The 23,922-nt window shown below is 43.1% G+C and overlaps 1 protein-coding gene across 1 annotated transcript in view; it reads left to right on the top strand.

Moving 5' to 3' along the window:
* The first annotated feature begins 18,715 nt into the window (after nt 1–18,715).
* GABRR1 (gamma-aminobutyric acid type A receptor subunit rho1) overlaps nt 18,716–23,922 on the top strand; it is a 188,848-nt gene continuing 183,641 nt past the window's right edge. The window contains exons 1-2 of the mRNA XM_075202768.1: nt 18,716–18,779; nt 20,589–20,714. Coding sequence (XP_075058869.1) covers nt 20,600–20,714 — 115 coding nt within the window. The 5' untranslated portion in view covers nt 18,716–18,779; nt 20,589–20,599. The remainder of the gene's footprint in view (nt 18,780–20,588; nt 20,715–23,922) is intronic.

Below are 23,922 nucleotides of genomic sequence, written 5' to 3'. Positions count from 1 at the left end.
CAAGTTGTCTGACTAAATCTAACACTGACTAAGGTCGTAATGATTGTGCACCGACAAGATCAAGAATTTGGATGTGACTATATATTTTGGTCTTAAAGTGAAACCTTCTCTGAAATTGGGCACTAGCTTTAGCATAAAGACCGATGCTTGGGTACCTCTCCATATCTTTTAGTGCAATAAGGGAGGAGTATGTAGATGGCCCTAAATACACTTTGTTATGGGGCACAATGTACAGATGGTGCACTATATTCATTAGACCCACGGTTCCCAAAGTGTGCGCCACGGCTCCCTGGGGTGCCGCAACACTGTCACAGGGGTGCCGTGGCCAGATAGCGAAAAAAAGAAAAAGAAAAAAAAAATACTTACCAATCCGGAGGCGCCCGGGACCCAGCATCCTCCTTCCTCCTCGCTTCTCATTGAACGTCGGGCGTGACGTCATCACGCCTGGCAGTCAGTGACAAGCGGAGGAGGGAGGAGGATGCTGGGTCCCGGGCGCCTTCGGATTGGTAAGTATTTTTTTTCCCTCTTCCTGGCCAAGGGGACAGAGTGAGGGGCGGAGATGGATGGCACAGATGAAGTGAGATGGAGGGCACAGATGAAGTGAGATGGATGGCACAGATGAAGTGAGATGGAGGGCACAGATGGAGTGAGATGGAGGGCAGAGATGAAGTGAGATGGAGGGCACAGATGAAGTGAGATGGAGGGCACAGATGGAGTGAGATGGAAGGCAGAGATGGAGTGAGATGGAGGACACAGATGGAGTGAGATGGAGGACACAGATGGAGTGAGATGGAGGGCACAGATGGAGTGAGATGGAGGTCACAGATGGAGTGAGATGGAGGGCACAGATGAAGTGAGATGGAGGGCACAGATGGAGTGAAATGGAGGGCACAGATGGAGTGAGATGGATGGCACAAATGGAGTGAGATGGAGGGCAGAGATGAAGTGAAATGGAGGGCACAGATGGAGTGAGATGGAGGGCACAAATGGAGTGAGATGGAGGGCAGAGATGAAGTAAGATGGAGGGCGGAGATGAAGTGAGATGGAGGGCACAGATGGAGTGAGATGGAGGGCGCAGATGGAGTGAGATGGAGGGCGCAGATGGAGAGAGATGGAGGGCACAGATGAATTGAGATGGATGGCACAGGTGAAGTGAGATGGATGGCACAGGTGAAGTGAGATGGAGGGCACAGGTGAAGTGAGATGGATGGCACAGATGAAGTGAGATGGAGGGCACAGATGAAGTGAGATGGATGGCACAGATGAAGTGAGATTGAGGGCACAGATGAAGTGAGATGGAGGGCACAGATGGAGTGAGATGGAGGGCACAGATGGAGTGAGATGGAGAGCACAGATGAAGTGAGATGGAGGGCAAAGATGAAGTGAGATGGAGGGCACAGATGAAGTGAGATGGAGGGCACAGATGAAGTGAGATGGATGGCACAGATGGAGTGAGATGGAGGGCACAGATGGAGTGAGATGGAGGGCTCAGATGAAGTGAGATGGAGGGCACAGAGTGAGATGGAGGGCACAGAGTGAGATGAATGAAGATGGAGGGCACAGAGTGAGATGAATGGTGATGAAGGGCACAGAGTGAGATGAATGGAGATGAAGGGCACAGAGTGAGATGAATGGAGATGAAGGGCACAGAATGAGATGGATGGAGATGAAGGGCACAGAGTGAGATGGATGAGGGCACAGAGTGTGATGAATGGAGATGGAGGGCACAGAGTGAGAGGTGGAGATGAAGGAGGGCACAGAGTGAGAGGTGTGGATGAAGGGGGCACAGTGTGCGGATGAAGGGGACACAGTGTGCGGATGAAGGGGGCACAGTGCGGATGAAGGGGACACAGTGTGCGGATGAAGGGGGCACAGTGTGTTAGCTGTAAATTTTTCTTTGACAGAAATATAATTTAAAAAAAAATATAAAAATATTCTTTTCCCTTTGATTTATGTGTACTATTTTGGCATACAACTAAATAAGTATTTCTGTCCTGACAAATACTTATTAATTTTTTTTGACCCAACTACTTATAAAACGGGACTGCTCGGTAATTATTTTGGAGGGGTGCCTTGAAAAAATTATGGAGACTCTAAGGGTGCCGCGAACGGCAAAAGTTTGGGAACCACTGCATTAGACTGTCTAATGGTGATTGGGGGGCAAGGCGATAGACTTATTGTCAATGATAATATGTCTATGTAGCCCCCCTAATCCACAGTGCAAAGAATAGGATTTAAAATTTGCTATAGTAATGTAATGATAGCTGTGTATGTGTGCCCCCTTACACAAAGATGTATATTTTCCGATTGTGTCTGTGTAATTTGTGTGTTTGTCACTTACCTGTGGGTCGTAGAATGGGTGCTGACAGGGCCGGATCAACCCGAGGTCTAACTGGGCTATAGCCCAGGGGCCTCGAGCATCCAGGGGGGCCCTTCAAAGTCCTTAGCAGCATTATTGATCGGTCCGGGGGCGGGGGCACCCCCAGCCCGATCAATGCTGCTGAGCACTTTCACTGCAGTCCTCCTTCCGCGGCGCTGTAAACTCCTTACTGAAGAGATCTCGCGAGAGTGAACTCTCGCGAGATCTCCTCAGTAAGGAGTTTACAGCGCGCCACGGAAAGAGGACTGCAGTGACAGGTAAGTGCTTCGGGGGGATGGGGGGGCCTCACGGGGGATGGATGGCTCACTTTGAGGGCCTCACGGGGGAATGGAGGCCCCCTTAGCCCAGGGGCCTTCATTCCCTTAATCCGGCCCTGGGTGCTGATGGTGTGTGATTGCGTGCTGATGGCGTGTCACTATGGGTTGATGGTGTGCAATTGCGTGCTGATGGTGTGCACTGTGGGATGATGCTGCTACTGCAATCCTCTGATGCCACTGTCCACCAGCCGATACCTGCTGGAAACAGTGACTCTTTACCCACTATCTTCCCCTGCAAAAAGTCCAAACAATAAGCCACACTGAATCACACACAAACACTGATGTTGATCTCCTCTTTAGTTACTCTGATGCCAGCCAGTGCGACTGTTTAACTGCCCATACCTGCTGCCTACCCTTAGCCAACACCACTTATTAACTTTAGGAAGTGCAACACAGCATCTGTCACACACACAATGTCTGAGTCTGAAACAGGTCCAAACTATGTGCCACAGTAAGCCACACACACAGAATAATGCTTTCTGAACCTCAGCTTCTTTTTAGTTACTCTGATGCCAGCCCCCCGCCCCAATGATGCTCATATACTGATACTGCTGCTGATGCTTGCTTGTGGTTCACTTCTGCTCCCTGTCTGCTCTCTCCCAATTAGTGTCAGTGGGATAAGAAGACAGGGCTATTTATAATTCACAGTATTGTAGGAGTAAGACTCCTCCCACCTCCTTCCCCCACAAATGCATATGAGTACTTGTGCAGACTGAAGGTCCAGGCAAGTGGCCACCCCCACCTCCACCTAGTACCTAGTATGGGTGAGTCCAAGGGGCAAGGTGCATATTAGCAGGGGGCGGAGGCGGACATTATTTTGTAAAAGTTATAATAAAAATTAAAAAAAAAAAAGTCCCACCTTTAAACCAAAAGCAAAAATCAAAAGATCAGATGTACAGTGAAATTGCTGAATGTGGGCACTTGTGTATGTGCAGACCTGTAAAAAATAGGTGCATATATAAATGACATGTAAGTCTTTTTAATATGCAAATCTGAAATAATTTAATATATGGACAAGATAAGGAAATGTATTACATTTTGCAGCAAATTTCTACAATTTTATTATATTTATATAAAATGATAACTTCTATGTCAACCTGAAAATGTTGATATTCTTCAAATTCAGAAGACAGTGGTTCGGGAATATGATAAGTTTTCCTAAAGAGGTGAGTTTTCAAACAATGTCTGGAGGCTGACAATTCCACATAGTGGGTGTAGCCTAAAAAATACTGCAACCAGGAATGGGAGCAAGTAATGAGTGTGAATGAGAGATGCAGACCTTGGGTAGAGTTGAGGGGTTGAGTTGGGAGATATTTTGAAATTAGTGAAGATGTGTATAGGCAGTTTTGTTAATGTCTTTGTAGCCTATGTTAGTACAAGTACTGTATTTTATATTGGATTCGGTAAAATACAGGCAGATAGTATAGGGACTGACAAGAGAAGTGTGTCCCTCAGACTAAACGCAGTTAAAATCATGCGGGTGAGTGACTTACCAAAGAGCCTAGTAGCTGTGGATTCCTGTAAGTTTCAGCCAATGAGTGCAGGAAGGGGTTGGGACTAATACACAGTTATAAGTCAGTGTGCAGAGGCTTCTGCCCTTCCTGCTTCCGGATTCCAGAGAGAGTAAAGGCTGAGTAGACTTATCCCTTGGTATAGTATTACTGTGATTTCTTTTTGTGTTTTATTTCATTATTTTCTCCTGTTTTCTGTATCTTGTCCCCCTTTTGCTCTCCTCTTTCCCTCTTCTCGTTTTTTTTTTCTCTCCTTCTAGCGCGGGGCTCTGTGTCTTTCTCCCCTCTCCCCTACCTCCCCCTCTCCCATCTCCTATTTCCTCCCCTGTTCCTCTCTCCTTTCTCCCCTCCCTCTTTAGTTCTTATCCAGGCAGCCATGTCTCGTCCTGCCCGTGTCAGGAGTGCCCCTGCTAGGTTTAGAGATGCTGCCCCGGTAGTCAGGTCCCTCCCTTCCCCCACTTCTGCTCACGGGGAGTCTACAACGTCCCCTATTACCAGTGGTGTGCCCGCTGGTGTTTCCGTTAGTGCACCCCATTTCAAGAGGCCACGGGGCAGATCTGCCTCGGTCGGGCGGCGGATGGGGAGTCCCGCTAATCAGGCAGCGGGGGGTGGGGTCGTTTCTCTCGCGGCGGGTAACGGGGGGGGGGGATTCTGGGACAAGCATCGGAGGCGCGCAGGAGTCTCCTGCTGCTCAACAGGCACCTCTGCCTGCTACTTGTAGCACATCAGCCACCGGGTTATTCAGAGGGTGGGAGTCTGTGGGAGGTTCAGCGGTCGGCAGCGCTGTGTCCACGGAGGAGTCTGCGGGAGTCCCCTCCTCTTACAGGGGGTTAGGTCCTGTCATCTGGGACCCATTGGTCCCGGGGGGGGGGGCTGTTTCCTTCCCTGCAACCAGGGTTCTTTTTTCATAAAGGGGTTGGTTTTGAGGGGTTTAACGCCCCCCCCCATTCAAGGGGTGGGCGTGTCTAAGGGGGACAGTTGTTCCGTTTTGGCCCCCAGTCTAGGTGTCTCTGTAGGGCCAAGTGGGGGCAACGGACTGGGTTTTAGAGAGTCAGTATTTCCTTCGCAACCCCCCCTGAGTCATGCTTCGGGCACTCTCTCTCAACTTCCTTTTGTGGGAGGGATTCACCGTGAGATTCCACGGGTCGCTCCTGTCCAGGTGGGTAGCTTTCCGGGTGATCTCCAGCATCGGGGTAATGACTTCACGCGTAGTGGGGGAGGGGGGTGGAGTTTGCCTTATCCCCCGGTGGGGGGTGTCCTGCCCTCAGGGAGATCAGTTCCGGCTTCCCCTCCCTACCCCATCTCATTAGGAATCTATACACATTATTATCCGGTCCCTGGCCTTCAGGATGGCGCTATGATCTCGGCCCATCAGATTTCACCTTTGTATGGTCCTCCTTCTTCGGGAACTGTCGGGCCAGGGCCCAGTCACATTAGGGGCGGCACAGGAGGTGCATGGTGCGGTCTCCCCACTGGTGTGGATCAGGTTGTATCCGTGTCTAACGTGTCTATGGTTACAGATTCCCAAGCGGCCAAGGAAATGTCAGCAGTGCAGCCGTTAAATCTGGTCAGGAGCACGGTCGGAGCCGCGGACCGGGCTGAGGCAGCAGCAGTGCTTCAGAGGTCGATGGCAGCAGTGTCGGCGGGAGCCTTGTCGGGTCCGGATTTGCAACAGGCAGACGTTGTGGAGGCTTCACCGATGCCAGGACCTTCCGGGGCAGCAGAAGCCGGTCAACAGGCGGTGGCGAATGCAGGCGGTGAGTTATTGGATTTTAATATTACACACGAGATTACACATAGTCCTCCCATGTCGTCCACTGACGAGGACTCCCCCTCTTCATCGGGGGAGGGTCCTCGGAAGTTGATTAAGATTCTCAACACGCATTTTGGTAGAACTAGATCAAAAGGAGATAGTCGAGGAGCAGCAGTCAAACCGTCAGCAGTCAGAGCCCCTATGGTGCAATGTGAGAACACCGCCCTCCTAGCGGGCATTCGCCCTTGCATTAGAGACAGGATAAGGAAAGGCTGGTTTGTAGACATGTTTCAGATCACAAAAGCTAGTAAGAAGGAGCTAGAGGCGGCCTGCGGGAGAGGGGGTATAGGGGAAGATGCCTATAAAACCTTCTCTAACTGGCTGTCGGGTTATTGTTCCTTCGCGGCATGCTACATTGAGGCGAGACCTCAAGCCACCGAGGAAGTCTGGAAATATTTGCATATGATAAACGAGATGTTTATTAACGACCGCCCAGGGACTTGGCGCAAATATGATGAATTGTTTCGGGAGAGAGTAGAAGGTCGGGTGGACATGTCCTTGGGCGTTAAGGATGTCGAGATCTGGATGCAACTAAACCGGGCTAGTTTAGCCCTCAGTTCAGGGGCACAGTGGAACCGGTTTCAGCAAGGGGGGAGACGTGGAGCTCCCCAGTTTGCAAAAAACAGATGCTTCGCCTTCAACAATGGGGCGTGCGGCAGGGGTGAAGCTTGCAGATACAAGCATATCTGCTCCTACTGCCGCGGTGGCCACGCAGCCAGAGAGTGTCCGAGGAGTGCCCCAGGCCTCTCCAGAAACCGCGGCAATGATAACAACGCTCAGTAAAGCCCCATCCCCCATATGTAATGACGCACTGGAAAGATGGCTTAGACTGTACCCAAATACGGAGCAGGCTTCCTTCTTAAGTGAAGGCTTTCGCCACGGGTTTAGGCTCCCTATCAACACATCAGTTAGTGCTAGGGCCTCTAGGAACTTAAAATCAGCGTACTTACTCCCCGATATCCTAGACGAAAAAATTTGTGGTGAGATAAGCCTAGGCCGCATGATCGGCCCATTTGATTCCCCCCCCCTGGCAGATTTAGTCATATCCCCAGTAGGTATAGTCCCTAAAAAAGTACCGGGTAAATTTAGGCTTATTCAGCACATGTCACATCCCGCAGGCAAGTCCGTTAACGATGGCATAGATCAGGACATAAGTTCGGTGGTTTACCAGTCATTCGAAGAGGCTTTAATGCTTATTCGAAGGTTTGGAACAGGGGCTCTTATGGCCAAATTAGATATTGAGTCGGCTTTCAGACTACTTCCCCTACACCCGGAATCGTTCCGGTACATGGGTTTTAAAATTAAAGATAAATATTTTATTGACAGATGCCTTCCCATGGGGTGCTCCTTGTCATGTGCTTACTTTGAAGCTTTTAGTTCCTTTCTTCACTGGGCGATCCAGGCGGGCACAAGGCACGAGGGCATCGCTCATTACTTGGATGATTTTCTATTCGTAGGCCCGGCTGGCTCTTCAGTGTGCTCTGATATGCTATACGCTGCTCAGGCTCTTTTCTTGGTTATGGGGGTACCAGTAGCCAGGGATAAGACAGAAGGCCCATCATCTTGCTTGTCGTTCCTAGGGATAGAAATAGACTCTGAGGTGGGCTGCTGTCGCTTGCCAGCTGACAAAATAGCTAAAATGGAGAGTTTGATATCCAGTACTCTGGCCTCTCCTTGTCGTACTCTTAAACAAGTTCAAGCGTTATTAGGTTCCTTCAATTTTGCATGTAGAGTTATACCCATGGGTAGAATCTTCTGCAGGAAACTGCAGTTGGCCACAGCAGGCAGAAACAGACCCCATGCTTTAATAGCTTTGAGTGACGAGATAAGGGAAGATTTAACAATATGGGTGACATTCCTTCAGAAGTTCAACGGTTCCAGGATTTGGCCTTCACCTCCCATTTCCACATTAGAGTTAGACCTATTCACAGATGCCTCAGGCGCTAAAGGTTTTGGTGCTTTCTTCCAAGGTCGGTGGTGCGCTGCTTCTTGGCCGCAATCGTGGATAGATGGGGGGCTTACAAAGAATTTATTGGTATTGGAGCTCTTTCCCATAATCGTAGCGCTGGAATTGTGGGCCTCTCAGCTGTCAGGGCGTAATGTTTCCTTTTGGTGTGACAATTTGGGCGTAGTGCAGGCGATTAACCGTCAGAGCGCTTCCTCTAAGCCGGCAATTAATTTGCTACGCGTTCTGGTGCTTCGTTGCCTGGTCTTCGACATAAATTTTCGCGCCAAACATGTACCTGGTATAGACAACTGTATTGCTGATTCTCTGTCCCGTTTTGAGTGGGAGCGCTTTAGATCTTTAGCTCCTAGTGCTGACCCCGTGGGTACATCTTGTCCATTTTATGTTTATCAGATGGTCGGCCCGGTTTAAGATTCTTAGCAGAGGCCTCTCTAGCACCAAGTACGTGGAAGGCTTATCGGGCAGCCTGGAAACGATGGGAGGTTTTTCTGTTATCCGGTCCCGATCGTTCCTCGGGGGATTCTAACGGTATGATAGACTTCATGTGGGGGTGTTACCAGGAGGGCCTTAGTAGAACATCTATGACAGCCATGCTGGCAGGTATATCGTTCATGGCCAAGTTACAAAGTGTACCTGATCCCACTAAATCATTTCTAATAAGTAAAGCGTTGAAAGGCTGGTCTAGACTCCACCCCACCCCCAAGGATATTGTCCCGTATGATTTTTACTTTACCGGATATTACATCGGACCATTTCGAAGCTTCCCTGTTTGCGGCTGCATTCTCCTTAGCTTTTCATGGCGCCATGCGAGTTAGTGAGTTAGTTGCACAATCCAAAAGCAGGACAGATGCTTCATTATTAGGTAAACATGTGGTGTTGTCGGACGACAGCATTCAAGTGAAAATTAGGCGATCAAAAACAGATCAGGCAGGGATTGGTCATTGGTTCACGCTTAGTAAAATACAGGATCAAAGTATATGTCCTGTTAAAATTTGTAAATATTTCTCCAGCATTAGGCCACATGGATCAGAGGTTTGGCTAGTGCATGAAGATCTCTCCCCCCTCACCAAATTTCAATTTCATGCGGTTATGTGCAACACTTTAAACGCTCTTGGTTTAAATTCATCAGAATTCGGGACGCATTCATTTCGGATAGGGGCGGCCACAGCGGCCGCAGCGAGTGGGGCTTCAGTAACTTCCATACAAAGCTAGGAAGATGGAAGTCTGGCTGTTATAAATCGTATATTCGTCCTGATGTTTAACATGTGTTTTTTCCCTCTAAGCAGCTCTTCTCTACCTCTTTTCTCCTCTAAGCTAGTGAACCCAGGGCGCTAGGCTGCTCGCCGCTATTTGCGGGGGCGTTGAAGGGCTTTTTCCTTATAGGTTTGCACCTTCACCTGGGTTGCTGCTTTTCCTTTCATTCTGTTAGGTTTAAGGTTGGAATTAATGTTTTGTCCCAGCATTCACCTCACTCCCTACCTCCTAGTTATAAATAGGTGTATTTTATAGTTGTGGAATTTAACTTCAGTTCATGGGCTTTAGTTTATGCAAATATGTTAATGATGTTTCTTCTCCGCTTAGTTAGTTTTTCGTGCTTTATTGCTTATCCTCCTCCTTTTATTATCTCGTTTTAGGATCCAATTCCTCTATGATTTCCGTTTGGGTGTTGGGTCACTCCTACATTTTCTGGGCTAGCAGACATCCGTTATCTCGTAATTGTCATTGGTTAGCGAATAACGTTTACATTAGATGGATAGGTAAACGTGGTTTAAAATGGGACAATTTGCTCCCTCTTCTGTCAGAGGAAATTTTATCATTTGGTGTGCCAGACGTTTTAGTGGTCCACGCTGGTGGCAACGATGTGGGGCAAATGAAGACCCTGGAGTTAATCATCAGAATTCGGGAGGACACGTATGCTATTTCAAACAGATGGCCTAATATTAAATTATGCTGGTCCTGTATTGTTCCTCGTAGGCATTGGAGATCTGGTATGCCCGCCATTAACATCGGGGCGGCGGTACGGAAAATAAATCAGGTGGCCAGTAAAATTTTTTGTTCTGTGGGTGGTTCTGTTATAAAGCACCCTTTGTTGAAAGTAGAGTCCCCCTTTTTATATAGATTTGACGATGTTCATTTGTCAGATGAGGGTGTTCGTTTGTTTATTGACCAGCTTTTTTGGCGTTTAAGGGGAGTTGTTAGGTCTGTAGTTGGCGGGCTGCATGTATAATTTCATGCGGCGTGGTAGGAGAACAGTGCAGTCTGTAACTGTGCATATGGTGCTTGGGTGATCTTGTCATAGGTCACTACCCCCCTGCGGTTATGGTGTCATACCATGGTTGGTCCGTTTTGCTAGTAGGACCTTTGGGCCAGTTTTGTATGGTTTATACTGGCGGAGTTTATAGGGGGTGTAGTCTTGCGGTTGGACTTGATCTTAGCACCGGCCAATAGATAAGGTATGATCCTGGGTTGGTGGTATTATGGTCTGACCTTTCCACCGTATTGGTTTTGCGTTCCTGACTGCCCTGCTCTCGTCCGCCTTACAGTCCTATTAGTTTAAAAATAAATAAATACCGTCATTCATTCCAACTTTAATTTTGTGTCCGTGTCTTTATTTGGTTTGGAATAAAGGTTTATCCCAGGTGTGTTATTTGGGAAAAACTTCCCTGCTATGCATTTTAGAGAAGTGTGTCCCTCAGACTAAACGCAGTTAAAATCATGCGGGTGAGTGACTTACCAAAGAACCTAGTAGCTGTGGATTCCTGTAAGTTTCAGCCAATGAGTGCAGGAAAGGGTTGGGACTTATACACAGTTATAAGTCAGTGTGCAGAGGTTTCTGCCCTTCCTGCTTCCGGATTCCGCCCGCCCTCCCGACAATTGGTTACATAACTTTGAATGTAGTTGTTGAGAGTGGGAGAACAGTGCTGTCTGTAACTGTGCATATGGTGCTTGGGTGATCTTGTCATAGGTCACTACCCCCCTGCGGTTATGGTGTCATACCATGGTTGGTCCGTTTTGTTAGTAGGACCTTTGGGCCAGTTTTGTATGGTTTATACTGGCGGAGTTTATAGGGGGTGTAGTCTTGCGGTTGGACTTGATCTTAGCACCGGCCAATAGATAAGGTATGATCCTGGGTTGGTGGTATTATGGTCTGACCTTTCCACCGTATTGGTTTTGCGTTCCTGACTGCCCTGCTCTCGTCCGCCTTACAGTCCTATTAGTTTAAAAATAAATAAATACCGTCATTCATTCCAACTTTAATTTTGTGTCCGTGTCTTTATTTGGTTTGGAATAAAGGTTTATCCCAGGTGTGTTATTTGGGAAAAACTTCCCTGCTATGCATTTTAAGAAGCACTAGAAAGTTTTGAAATTAAAATGAATCTACCTGCTGCATTCAAAACACATTGTAGGGGTGAATGTTTGGTTTTTGGGAAGACCAGTAACAAGTGAATTGCAATAGTCAAAGCCAGAGAATACGAAATTTTTCTAAGATTTTCTCCTAGTCTTCTTCTGTTGTACTTAAGAGTGAGGGGCTGATGTGAGCCTGAAGTTTCCATAACATTGGATTACCTGGAAATGCTACAATAAAACTTGCAAAAATATCTAGCAAAATAGTTGTTTATTGCAAATAATATAATAACCTAAAAACATGTTTTACCTTTTTTGACGTCTCCCTATTCTTCCATTGGCAGGACTAAATGGTTGATGTTTTCTGTTTATTATGGGTTTTAATACGTTGTTTAAATTACTGCTGATGCCTGGAGCTACACATAAACCAAGAACACTGTGATAGAGAGGCAATATAAGGCAATATGCTTTCAACCATGCTTTTTCAAGTGGCCAAGGAATAATAATAGCAACCTACTGCTATTTCCATAAAACAAAGTAGAATCTAGGAATTGACTGTGATTGTAGAACTGTTATTTCTAGCACTGCACAAACACTTACAATGATTCATCATTTTCAGGTCTCTGCGGGTTTGAAAAAGTGGAGATGTTGCCCATAGCAACCAATCAGATTCTAGATGTCATTTTGTAAAATGTACTAAATAATTGATAGCTAAAATCTGATTGGTTGCTATAGGCAACATCTCCACTTTTTCAAACCCACAGTTTAGTAAATATACCCCTTGATGTCACCTCACTCTCATGATCAATTTAAGCCATAAAGAAAGCTGAGCAGTGTATTAGGAGACAAACAGATAAAAGTTTTATTTAATAGAAGAGCTGGTTACAAAGTGTTAGGAGGATGGACTTTGATGTAGAGATGTGCGCTGACCCTCGTGCTTTGGTTTTGGATATGGTTTTGGTTCTAAAACGTCTTCGCGTTTTGGTTTTGTTACTCGTTTTGCACAAAAATCCTGATCTTGGTTTTGGATCTGGATTTAACTAAAATTGTGGAAACATAGGTACAATTGTGTTATTTTGAGTTGCTTTTGCTCCTATATTACTTGTAGCATTGACATTATAGTTATTTACAGTCTATTTTTAATGATCTCTTCACAACTGTCAAAATTTTCACCAATTTTGGCCAAAGCCTGTGTAAAAGAAGTTATGATTTTTTAACTAAGCAATATAGCCTGCATAGAAATTGTCACGTTAATGACTTTTGAGGATGTCACTAACTGATATTGGTGCAAATAATCAGGGAGGCGTGGAGTCTAACGCACTCCTGGTATTCACCAAGGACCACCGCAAGAAGTAATGGGCTTGGCTGCATGAGGTGCGCAGGTCGCGCTTCTCCAAGTTAGTTATCAGTGCAGCGGGAGAGAACAGGGATGGTCGTACGGTCCGGGTCAAATGCCAAACGATGGTGCAGTACATAAGGGTAATCCAGAGGGAAGGTCAGGAGCAAGCCGAAGGTCAGAATACAGGTAACAACAGAGCCAAATCCCAGGACAGAGAATAATCAGGAACAAAGCCAATAGTCAAGAACCAAGGTACAAACAACAGGAGGCTGGAGCTGGTGAAACCAATACTGTGACACCAGACATAGGAGGGAGGTGCCTTATATACATTAATGTGGGCCCTGAGGAGGAGTGATGTCTTGGCGGTCAGATAATCCTGACCACCGACTGGCTGGTGAAAGAAGTGTCCCGTTGCCTAGCAACAGGACGTGACCTACTGTGCATGCGCAAGTAGCGTAGCCGGAAGTATGTCCCATTGCTAGGCAATGGGATACGGCTCAGAGAAGGAGACAGGCGTCCATCCCCGGCACAAGAGGACAGTGCGGGGACGGCACCTGACAGAAATGATTTGTGTAGAAACCAATTAACTAGAATAAATAATGTACCGACCTGCATAGCTAAAGGAATTTTAATTAGAATAGCCAGCTTTTTTCAAGGCTGAGAGATTTTACTTCGATACCTAGAAATCAGTCATTTTCAGAAAAAATAAGTAAGATAGAGCAGTTCAGACAGTTTTGAGCTGAAACATTGCAGATGTCTTTGCAAAATTAATTGAAGGTCACGGCTACAAAGTAAAGGAATGTACTAATTATTACACTAATATGTAACCACAGTAGAAACCAAGTTGGTACTGTTATCTGAATAAATAGTAGTGTCGAAGCTTCAATAAAGCAGAACTGATTCTTCAGACAACTGTATGTGCATCTTAACTCACTTCTCTTGCGCTGTGTACTTGTATGCACAACTTGTACCTGAATAAGAAAGGGATTTTACAGGGGGTAAAAGGTCTATTGCCTTTAATATTACTTGGAGGCACTGCTGAGATCTCAAGATCCTTCCAGAAAACTGCAAGGGGTCTGGAGAAACAGAACTAGGAACGGCAAAATCACAGTGAGTAGAAGTTTTATTCTGCCCTAAAAGGTTGTTGCTATTTCTGTGTCTTCTAAGACTCGTCAGTTTGATGTGAAGGCTCAAGGAATACTCACCCTTCTGGTTCTAGTAAAATTCATTGTTTGTATTTGTCATATTTTGTCATATTGTTGATTGTTTAAATGTCTGTTTTTGAAGAAAAATGTACAACAATATTTAAATTAACTACTGAAGGATCTAGAGTCAACAGTATTTGTGCTGGTGGAAATTCGAGGAAACCTTTTACATTTAAAGGGTCAGTCTTTTTGGCTATTGCTTTACAAAATTAACTGATCAAAACTTTGTAGGTAAATTGTAGATCGAGATACCAAGTGAAAATTTAGAAGGTGCAATATTTGTTATTTGGTAAAGGTAAAGTAGAGTGATAAGAGAAAGGTTCAGTGTATATGTGATTAGGGTGTCCTCTTGAATCTTGGGAAGAGCATACTCCTAATGGTATGGGATACTCAGGAATTACCTCTTCGGAGAAGGGACCTCGGAGCTCCATGGATATTTGAGCGGGGCAGTTTAGACCCCAGGGGAACTTTAACTTAATAGGGAGAATTGGGAAAGACACAAGGTAAAGAGTCTTATTAAATTCTCGTCATTACGTCATATTTTAATAGATGGTGAGACAACCCTGAAGGGTATGAGTTAATTATTTTAGAGAGGTAGTTTGGACCCCATGGGGACACTGGTCCCAATAAATTACGAGAATAGGGGAAGACAAGAAATCAGTACATACATGAGAAAGGTCTAGGAAGTCAAATGGAAATGGCTAAATTGTTGGAATATGAGAAAGAATGGGATGAGATGGATGAGACTGATTTGCAGTTTGATGATAACGCACTAAGACAAAGAAACAACAAGACAAATTGGGAATGTCCTATTTGTGGAGTAATCTTAGTACAGAAATTTATATGTGTATTTGTTGTCACTTTAAGCTACTAGAATGGATTGAGCAGAAAGTGGGAGGAAATATTCTTACTGACAGTCTATGATTTTATCATTGTACAAACTTCTGAGGTTAATTTGTTCTTTCTGGTTTTGTGTTGTGACTCTTTCGCCAGACGCAGTGACTGGGTCTTGCTAAGTCAGGGGTGGTTTATTTTGTCTGTGGTGCTGTGATTCAAAGGACCTAAGCAGAAAGTTTAAATATTGTGAGTAACATTATGTTATGTTGTGAAAATTAAAATGAGTTTAAAACAAGCTTTACTAAAGGGTCAGTTTCTAGTCCAATGTATAGGAAGAATAGTTTAATTACTTCCAAGTATCTTAGGCGCTTACATAGGCAAACTCCTAACAAACTAACCTTCCCTGTAACATGTACCTTTCATGTTGAAATTTTACTAAAAAGGAAAAAATGTTTTAAGTAAACAGTTTGATTAATAAAAGTCATATAATCTGTGAGATGTAAGAGAGTGGGCCTGTGGATCTATGTATACAGGAGAAAAATTATACAGTGTGTGTATGTTTCTCTGTTTCTGTCTTAATATGTGTGTGTGAGGATGAGCGAAATAGAGAGAAAATGGAATGTACCCTTCCCTGTTCCTGTGTAAAATCTCAGTGTGTTGAAGAGAAAAATGGGAGGCTATAAGCAGCGGGGGAAGCTGCAAAACATCTCCCTCTATACTGATGTTGTCAAAGAGATCTTGTAGAAAGACTATGTTTAGTTTGTTTGACAATGCATATATAATTGATAAAAAAGTTTTTTGAATATGCTTCAATAATTCAAGAGTAATTAAAATGTCTCCGGAGTAGTAAAACCACATTGAAGCTGAATATAGTGTTAAGATTCCAGCTAGGTCGTTTAGTTATATTATAGGTGTAAAATGTTGCTTCTATGGATGAATGTAATCCTGCTGAAAATAGATTCTGTAAAAAAATGTGAACCCATGTGAGTGAGTTAGTGTAAACGTAGAGTAAGGTGTCTAATGAGGGTATTCTGGTTTGTGAGAGGAGCAGTGTTGCTTTCAAGATAATTGAATGATTGAGAAGTGTGTAGGGCTTGTTTGTGAATAAATTATTTGGAAATAGAAAGTAATATCGAAATCTTTCAAAGGGGCTGTTCTAGGTGATAATGAAATAGAAGGGGCTTCTTCCCCCTCAGCATTCTCAGAAGTCATTGCTCTTTTCCTGAAAGGCTGGGTTCCTTTGAATCTAAATATTACACTTTTGCTGTGTGTAGGTGATTTACTACTTTGTTGGGACAGTGAGTTTGAATGTGTGGAAGACACAATCTTTCTCTCAGATTAAGCAGACTAAAATAAACTTTCTAGGACACTGCATTTCTGAAGGGGAAAAGTATTTTACAACAGACAGGAAAACAGCCATAACTGAAAGTGAATAGCCACAAACCACACATGAACTCTGTTCCTTTTTAGGCCTAATAACCTACTGTTGCGAATGGATACCCAATTGCCCTCTACAGAGGAGCACTATAACACCTGGACTCAGCAAAAAGAGGGACACAATCATGTGTTAGAGCAGTAGCTGCTGCAGCACTGCTCTTAGAAAGAGTTGCAGACATTGTACTAGGGTATTTCTTGGTAATACAAGTTGCACATGCAGTCACTGAAATTCTCAACCAAGTACTAACATGTTACCTGTCTGCTGCCAGGCTAACTAAATATAAGGTAGCCCTGTTTACCCCTTGCAATGTCACAATCAAAAGATGTACTTCTTTGAACCCAGCTATGTTATTACCGCTGAGTTCAAAAGAAGGGAGAACAGTGACAGGGTGGACATAAGATGGGGAGGAAATTGAAATTGAGACAGAAGACACTGAAATAGAAAATAACCTTTAATTTTCTTTTTGTGACAGTCATGATTGTCTCAAGCTAATGAATCAAAAAACAGCAAGCACTCTTCACATACGTGATGTTCCTATACCTGAGACTGACCTGCAGCTCTTTGTGGATGGTTCATGGTGTTACACAGAAGGCACCCCCCACACAGGTTATGCAGTTACCACAGAAAGAGGGGCAGAATTTAGACAAATAGCAGTAGATAATGGCATGGGCTTAATCAAGGGGAGGAACTGTTCTCTGGAAGACAAATGTAGGCAAATTGGCAGATAAGACACAAGATCTTTGGGCATATCTCCCAATAGTCACTGTTTTGGTGGGACTGTCCTGATCAGCAGATCCAGAACGAGGCATGGCCTTACAATAATGTGGATAAGTGATAATAAGTGTGGTTTTGGCAGGACTGGGATGGTAGAGGTGGGCCAGTGGCATGACTCATTTGCGTCCTGATTAGGGGCACAGAAATATTGGGGTATTGAGATGGTGAGGCAAGATGGCAGATGATCTGGTATAGACATCTAGCTGTTGTCTCGACTATCCTCTACACATTTTAATTGTTATATTAATCAATAAATATATTATTATTTCTCATGAGTAGTACAGTAGGATGTCAGTATTATATTTACTATTATAGTTAGTAGAATTAATATATGTCCATTCTGAGAAGTGGGCAAATGAGGAGGTTGATTGGGGCGGAAAGTGTGATTGAAAGATGCAAAAGGCTTACCATTGAAATATAGGATTGGTCAGATTTCTGTCACCTCTGAGGTTGAGTAAAAAGCAAATCCTTTCCAGGAAGAAAAAAAAATTCTGGCCTCGGCTATCTATGGTGGGTACCAATAAATGTGCCTTTTCCAGTTCTTGATTCTCATTGAAATAGCTCCTACTGCAAAACTCCAAGATTCTCCCATCTAAATTGAGCTCGCTCATAGTTGTTGCCATCACGGTCTGAAAATCCATGCATTTCCTGTATAAATGGATGCATTTCTGCTAAAATAGGGGAATGATATCACAAAAATACTTTGCAATGCAGACCTACTTTTTTCTGGTTCGTCAATGATTTTTTGTGACTTAATGCACTCAGGGCTGCCATCAGAAATTGTAGGGCCCAGTACAAATGAAACAGACAGACATGGAACAAAGAAAATCATGTCTTCATAGTGGTCCCCATTTAATTTATAACTGGCCTCAGACAGCCTTTGGTTGAACATATTTAAGTGTCATCACAAAGTGTAATTGTGCATTTTAAGTAGAACTGTAGCTACAGTAATGCCGTATTGACATAAAGTGGCAGCAATAAAACAAAGGCATAACTACCATAGAAGCAGAGGTCAGAGCTACTATGGGGCCCCATTTTCCCTGTCAAAACTCTTGTGTATATGTGTTTTTTCTTCTTTTTTTTTTACCCTTGGGTGCTATAAAGGGACCCTTACAAATTTGGCCTTGAGCCCAACAAATAACTACTTACACCCCTAAATAAAGATATAGGTATAGCGGTTTGTAGTCTGAATAAACCTGTTGTTTTCTCTTTAAAATAAATCATTGCATATGTTCATAGTAATGGGGTTTGTATTATTATTTTGACCTTGGTTTATAATTTTAGAACCGACATAGTAAAGTATTTCACCTTTAAAATTTCCACTTGGAATGGAATAAAGTCTTTGTATCTCAATTGCCTGTGCATATTATGTGATAGAAACATGTTTTAGAAAAAAATGTTTTCATAGTGGTCCCCAGGCGATCTATGTGTCTCTGACGGCTGCCTTGAGGAAACAGCACTTTACATGTGTGTCCTATATAAATATTTTGATGGTCCAGCATAATTCAATACTATTTTTGCTGACATAAAGTGACTATGTAATCACTTTTGGTGAGTCTTGTCCATGTCATGACTGGAGTTCACTTGAAGCCTTAAATATTTTGACATTTATAATGTTTTTCTGGAAGAAATGATGAAGACATTGACAGGTAATTGTCACAGACAAAAACTAGCCCAGTTGCAAAAAAAACTATATAATACCCGTGAGATGTTTTTATTGATATTGATGTGTATCTGCAATCTGATTTAGAGAAAATAATAATTTGACCTAACAAAAGAATTTAATTTTCAGATTGTCTTCAAGACTGAATCTGACCTCTGCCACTTCAGTGGTGAAGGAGGATTTTTGAGCAGGTAGGAAGTGCCATATGGCAATAATTGCGATATCATTACCATGCAGGATTTCCATATGCTTTATTTTGAAAAAAAGCAAAACAAAAACCACTTGCCACAATAATAATTAAGCTAGAAAAGTTAAATGTATGTAAATGTAATAGCATATGTTAAATAAAAAAAATAATTATGCATTAATATTGACCTCATTTAAATAAATCAATATTGACCAAATTAATACAATGTAATACCTTGATAAGTAATCAAACCCTACAAAATGAGTACTAATTTCCCCTTACACTAATTCTATTTTTTTTTAAAAAAACTTAATTGGATGTAACAGTTACTCACCCAGTGCTCCACATCACTCTTAGCAGCCAGTAAACTGCAGAAGAACACTGGTATCTCAATTTTACTGCATATCTTTTGTCCGAAAGTCACAGAAACACTAGAGCCAGAGTGCACATTAATGGCACACATCATGTGTTATCTGTTGTTATGTAGTACAATGCAGCAGTCTGACTTCTCCTTCACCGAACACTGCAGCAAGGAAGGGCTGATTGGGTAAGGGACATACCTCCCAACTGTCCATACAGTTAGCATAAAGTGCTAATTGTGCATAACAGTTCCCTAAAATCGGGACTATCAGAATAAGGACACGTGTCAAACTGATTTGCTCTCTCTTACGTCTTCTTGCATCTTTCAGTACCAGTTACTGCTGGTGTCTGCTTGGCATAATCCTGGAATGTTGAGGACCTGTTTGGAAAACATATAAGTGCTATTCCCACCTAGGAAATCCAAGCCATTAGACTCCACAATATGTAAATCACCCATATTAACCCAATTGTACACTTTAATTAGTAAATGAAGAACCCATATTACATTAAAGTCCCCACTTGCTAATACAGGAATATGCCTCCCGTTACATTAATAGACCCCACCAGTAGCCAATTACAGTAATACCCCTCACTACATTACATTAATTACCTCACATATTATGTCAATAAGTGCTACTAGCTCAAACATTACATTACTAGCCACTATATTACATGAATTGACTACCACACAAATACATTATATTAATACTCCTACTACATTAAATAAATAGATATTCACAGTCTGTGGCTCTGAATTGGTGTGAAGTCTATGAACCAACATATAGTGCAGCATAGGGCACGAAGTGAAGAAGAACTTCTCTTGCACTTTTGACCAGTGGATGTGAAACTGAGTAAGATTTCAGGCCTTTATAGACTTCTCTCAATGCCTACTCAGGCTGCAAGAGATCCTGCAGAGAGAGTTTCTTGTTACATCTTGCATGCATCTGATGATCTGTCCAGTATCTCTGCTCTCAGCCCAACACCTACATATAACGTCTTGTGAGATAACCGGACCATCAGGAATGTGCTTATATTTGTTTTGCTCTTATTATATTCATTATGCAATAAATTAGTTCTTTTAGGTGCCAATTTTTAAAAAATGCACACTAATATTATTTAAGAGTTATAAAAGTAATGAAGGAGAGGGGAACAGAGGGAGATACAGTACATGGCAGGTAAAATAAAACCATGAAACTTAGTTACAAACAACGTGCTGTGTTGCAGCACTGTGTTGCAGCTGAACCATCACCTCATACCTATAAACTGTTGAGACAACTCTATTACTATTGTTCCTTGACACACCATTTATCAAAGAGCATAGGAGATTCCTAATAGGTCTGTCAAGCAACCATGCCTGCTTAAATGTCAATGCCCAGAGGCTGATTTTTATCATTTCCTTTACCCAAGACTAGACTTGTCTCAACTTTTCTGGGTTTTTTTTCTTTCAACATAGTGCCTACACTCATGTCAGTTTCATTCTTCAGGCTGTGGGTCCTTGCAGGGTCTACCAGGGGTTTACTTGGGAAAACCGTACCTGACTCCCTAAAAACCACTGGCAGGAGCACACACAAACTCACAGGTAAAGGGAATAAACCGCTTGGCACATTTATTCGGATAAAGGCCCAGTAAAGAGTATTGAGTAGTATATCCATAAGGCATCATTTAAGTGTAGCAAAAGCAAACAGTTGGAATAGCATGCAAGTTGGATAATACAAGGCAATGGCAATACCCAGATGGAATAACAATTGAATACAATTCACAGTAAAATGGCCAATAGAATAGAATAATAATGCAATAACAATACACATACAAAAGCAATAATGCAGTGATAATGTTATGAATGAAAAACAATAATCACAACTCACAATCTGTATCAGGCTAAGACAAGCAATGCAGTTTTTGAGAATGTCCCAGCTATGTTTTTAGAATCTCTAGAAAATGCATAAAACAATAATAATATGGGTGAGTGTCTATATTTGTCTGATGTGAGAAAAGTCATTAAGAATGTAAAGCAAAAAAATGAGTAGCTTTGAATCTTGGCAAAACCATGTTGCAATGCAAGGGGTGCAAATGAGTTTATTATTTTGCACAAAAGGAAAATATTGCCTGTTTTTTTAGTAGGACATAAATACTTGATAGCGTTATTTTTACACTGACATTAAAAGTTGATCTAGAACATGCCCTACTCCTATTATAAATCTGTCATCACATTTTAAATTTACCTGCCCCTCCAATACAACATGGTTTTGCCAAGGCTCAGAGTTACTTGTTTTGTTTTGTTTTACTTTCCTTAATGAATCAGGTCCTATGTATTCTAAGTGTGAGATAACAGGAGATTCAGGATACTATATAAATACACTGTTACTCTACAGATGGACGTAGATGTAATGAAAAGAGTAGTAGTCCTTTAAATGTTGGTTGTGACGAGATAGTAACGTCAGGAATTTGAAAACTTCGGTTTAGTCTGCTGGAATCCTCCCTTTCTTATACAAACTGTGTTCAATAATGTTTGTATTGTAGTGTGTTAACCATGTATGCATGTATTTTATGTTTATGATTCTTAAATGATGCCAGGTGGGTTCATAACTATAATGTTATCCTTACTATTGGTGTCATGTAATGGAGTAATAGCATTGAAATAATGATATTTTGTAAGAAAGAATTTATACACAGAGAATTAGCATTTGTTTATAGGCAGCAGTTCAATTTATTGAACTTTTCATGCAAAAGAAAACTATGCATAAGTGACATATGGAGGTGAGAAACTTAACTTGCTACATGAGTATTTCTGGACATAGTATAACTAGTAAACACAGCATTAAGAGCAGTTGTAGGGACATCCAATTGCAAAAGCATAACAAAATGTTAAAATCTTAGCTATTTATTTCAAGAAATAAATTTAAGAATTGCTGATACATGTTCCCTTGAATAACTGAATAAAAAAAGAATCTTGAAAATAATATTACTATCTGCATACTAACTTTACCTAGGGCATGTAGACTTATACCTGTGACGAAACAAGTGTGATAACCCTGTAACCATTCTGTTTCTCGTTTCTTACATAATGTGGATTATAGCAAATTATTTTTATAGCCCTTGCTTTTGTTCCCCAGCTCACCAGACTACAACTGCATTGTCCAATTACATGTGGCTAAGGGGACCCTGTAGCTCAGTGTAAATATGTATATTGTGTATTGTATAGTGATGACTTGCAGTAAGGTTATTCATTGTCTTTAAAGTGAAGCCAGGGGGGTTATGGGTAGAGATATGGTTGCAAGATGCTGGAGTGGGAGAACTAATTAGTGTCCATTGTTCTCACCAGGCTAGTCCAGACAGGCCATCTAACAGGGGAGGTTCTGTGGAGGGACAGCTCATCTTCACTCCCCTGTCCAACCCCCCGCTATCCCCCCACTATCCCAGCACTGCCCAATGATTAAGAAGAATAGACCCAGGGGTTTGCCCAGGGAGGGGAAAGACTGTGGAAATTAGACCTGAGATATAAGGAGCCACTTCAGGGGGGGGGGGGTGTTCATTCTGGGATTTCATTCATGAATACTGCAAGATCTAGTCTTTGAGTTGTCGTTCTCTACTAGTCTATATATGCAGGTGACTATAACTCCTTAAGCTAGTGGGGTAAGGGATAGATGATGTGGTAAACCTGCCTGGCATCTATTTACTGTGTTTACATAATATTCTAGTGTTGTTTGAATGACAATAAATATACTGTTGTATTTTTATAACTGCATTTGCCTGAGTGATTATACGAATCCTAGAAGGCACTGGGTAGACTTCCCTGGCATAGGAAGGCACCCGTGGGTGGCCAGCCAGCGTAAAGTGGGTAGCATTGGGCCAGATAAGCCAGGTATCTTCACATTTTTGGTGGCAAGCAGTGGGGTCACTCAGTCCCAGGTCCTCTCTGGGTAGAGCTGCAGGGGAACTGTATCGTGATACATTCCAGGGCTCTGCAAAGCAGTTAGCACTAGAAACCAGTTACCACATTATCCTGAACTTACTCCTAAAGGCTTTAAGGTAGAAAGTGTCACGAAAAGTGTTGTGGGCTGTAGGCGAGGGAAGATGCCGTCTAAGTGACGATTTGATAAGGGGAGGCGCACCCCGCCAGAGGAGATCGGAAGATGGAACCGTGTCTTAAAGAGGGAAAATTACAGTGAGGTGATCCCTGGAAGAAAAATGGGTGTGAGCTCTAGGAACAAGAGAGCAGATCACAGCCCAGTGTTGAAAAAGTTCCCAAAGGAAGGGAGGAAGGGAGGAAGCAAGTGCAACCAAGAGAAAGGTGTACTGGGATGAAGGACTGTGGCAGTGTCTGTAGGATGGGGATATGGATGTGTTGCACCACCCCACCACAATGCAGCACATTTTGGATTATTGGGATCAGGAGTGCCCAAAGATTATTATGTGGGAAGGAGCCAGTCTACAGGATAAATTTGAGAACCCGTTGGATGTGTTCATAATGTTGAAAGAGGAAGCAAGTGCCTGTAATTTTCAGGATGAACCAGAATGGGATGAATTTACACATGAAGTTATTTATACTATGCAGAATCTGGCCAAGGGAAAATCCAGTTACAACAATATTCAGCAGTACAAACAAGATGGAAATGGACTGTTACAGCACAGGGACATGCACGGTGGCTCAGTGGTTAGCACTTCTGCGCTGGGGTCATGAGGTCAATTCCCAACCATGGCCTTATCTGTGTGGAGTTTGTATGTTCTCCCTGCGTGGGTTTCCTCCGGGTGCTCCGGTTTCCTCCCACACTCCAAAAACATATGTC

This window comes from Mixophyes fleayi, chromosome 3 (assembly GCF_038048845.1).
Source record: "Mixophyes fleayi isolate aMixFle1 chromosome 3, aMixFle1.hap1, whole genome shotgun sequence".
NCBI classification, from domain to species: Eukaryota; Metazoa; Chordata; class Amphibia; order Anura; family Limnodynastidae; genus Mixophyes; species Mixophyes fleayi.
Note: the sequence above shows the minus strand (reverse complement) of the source record. Positions and strands in the feature narration are given on the sequence as shown.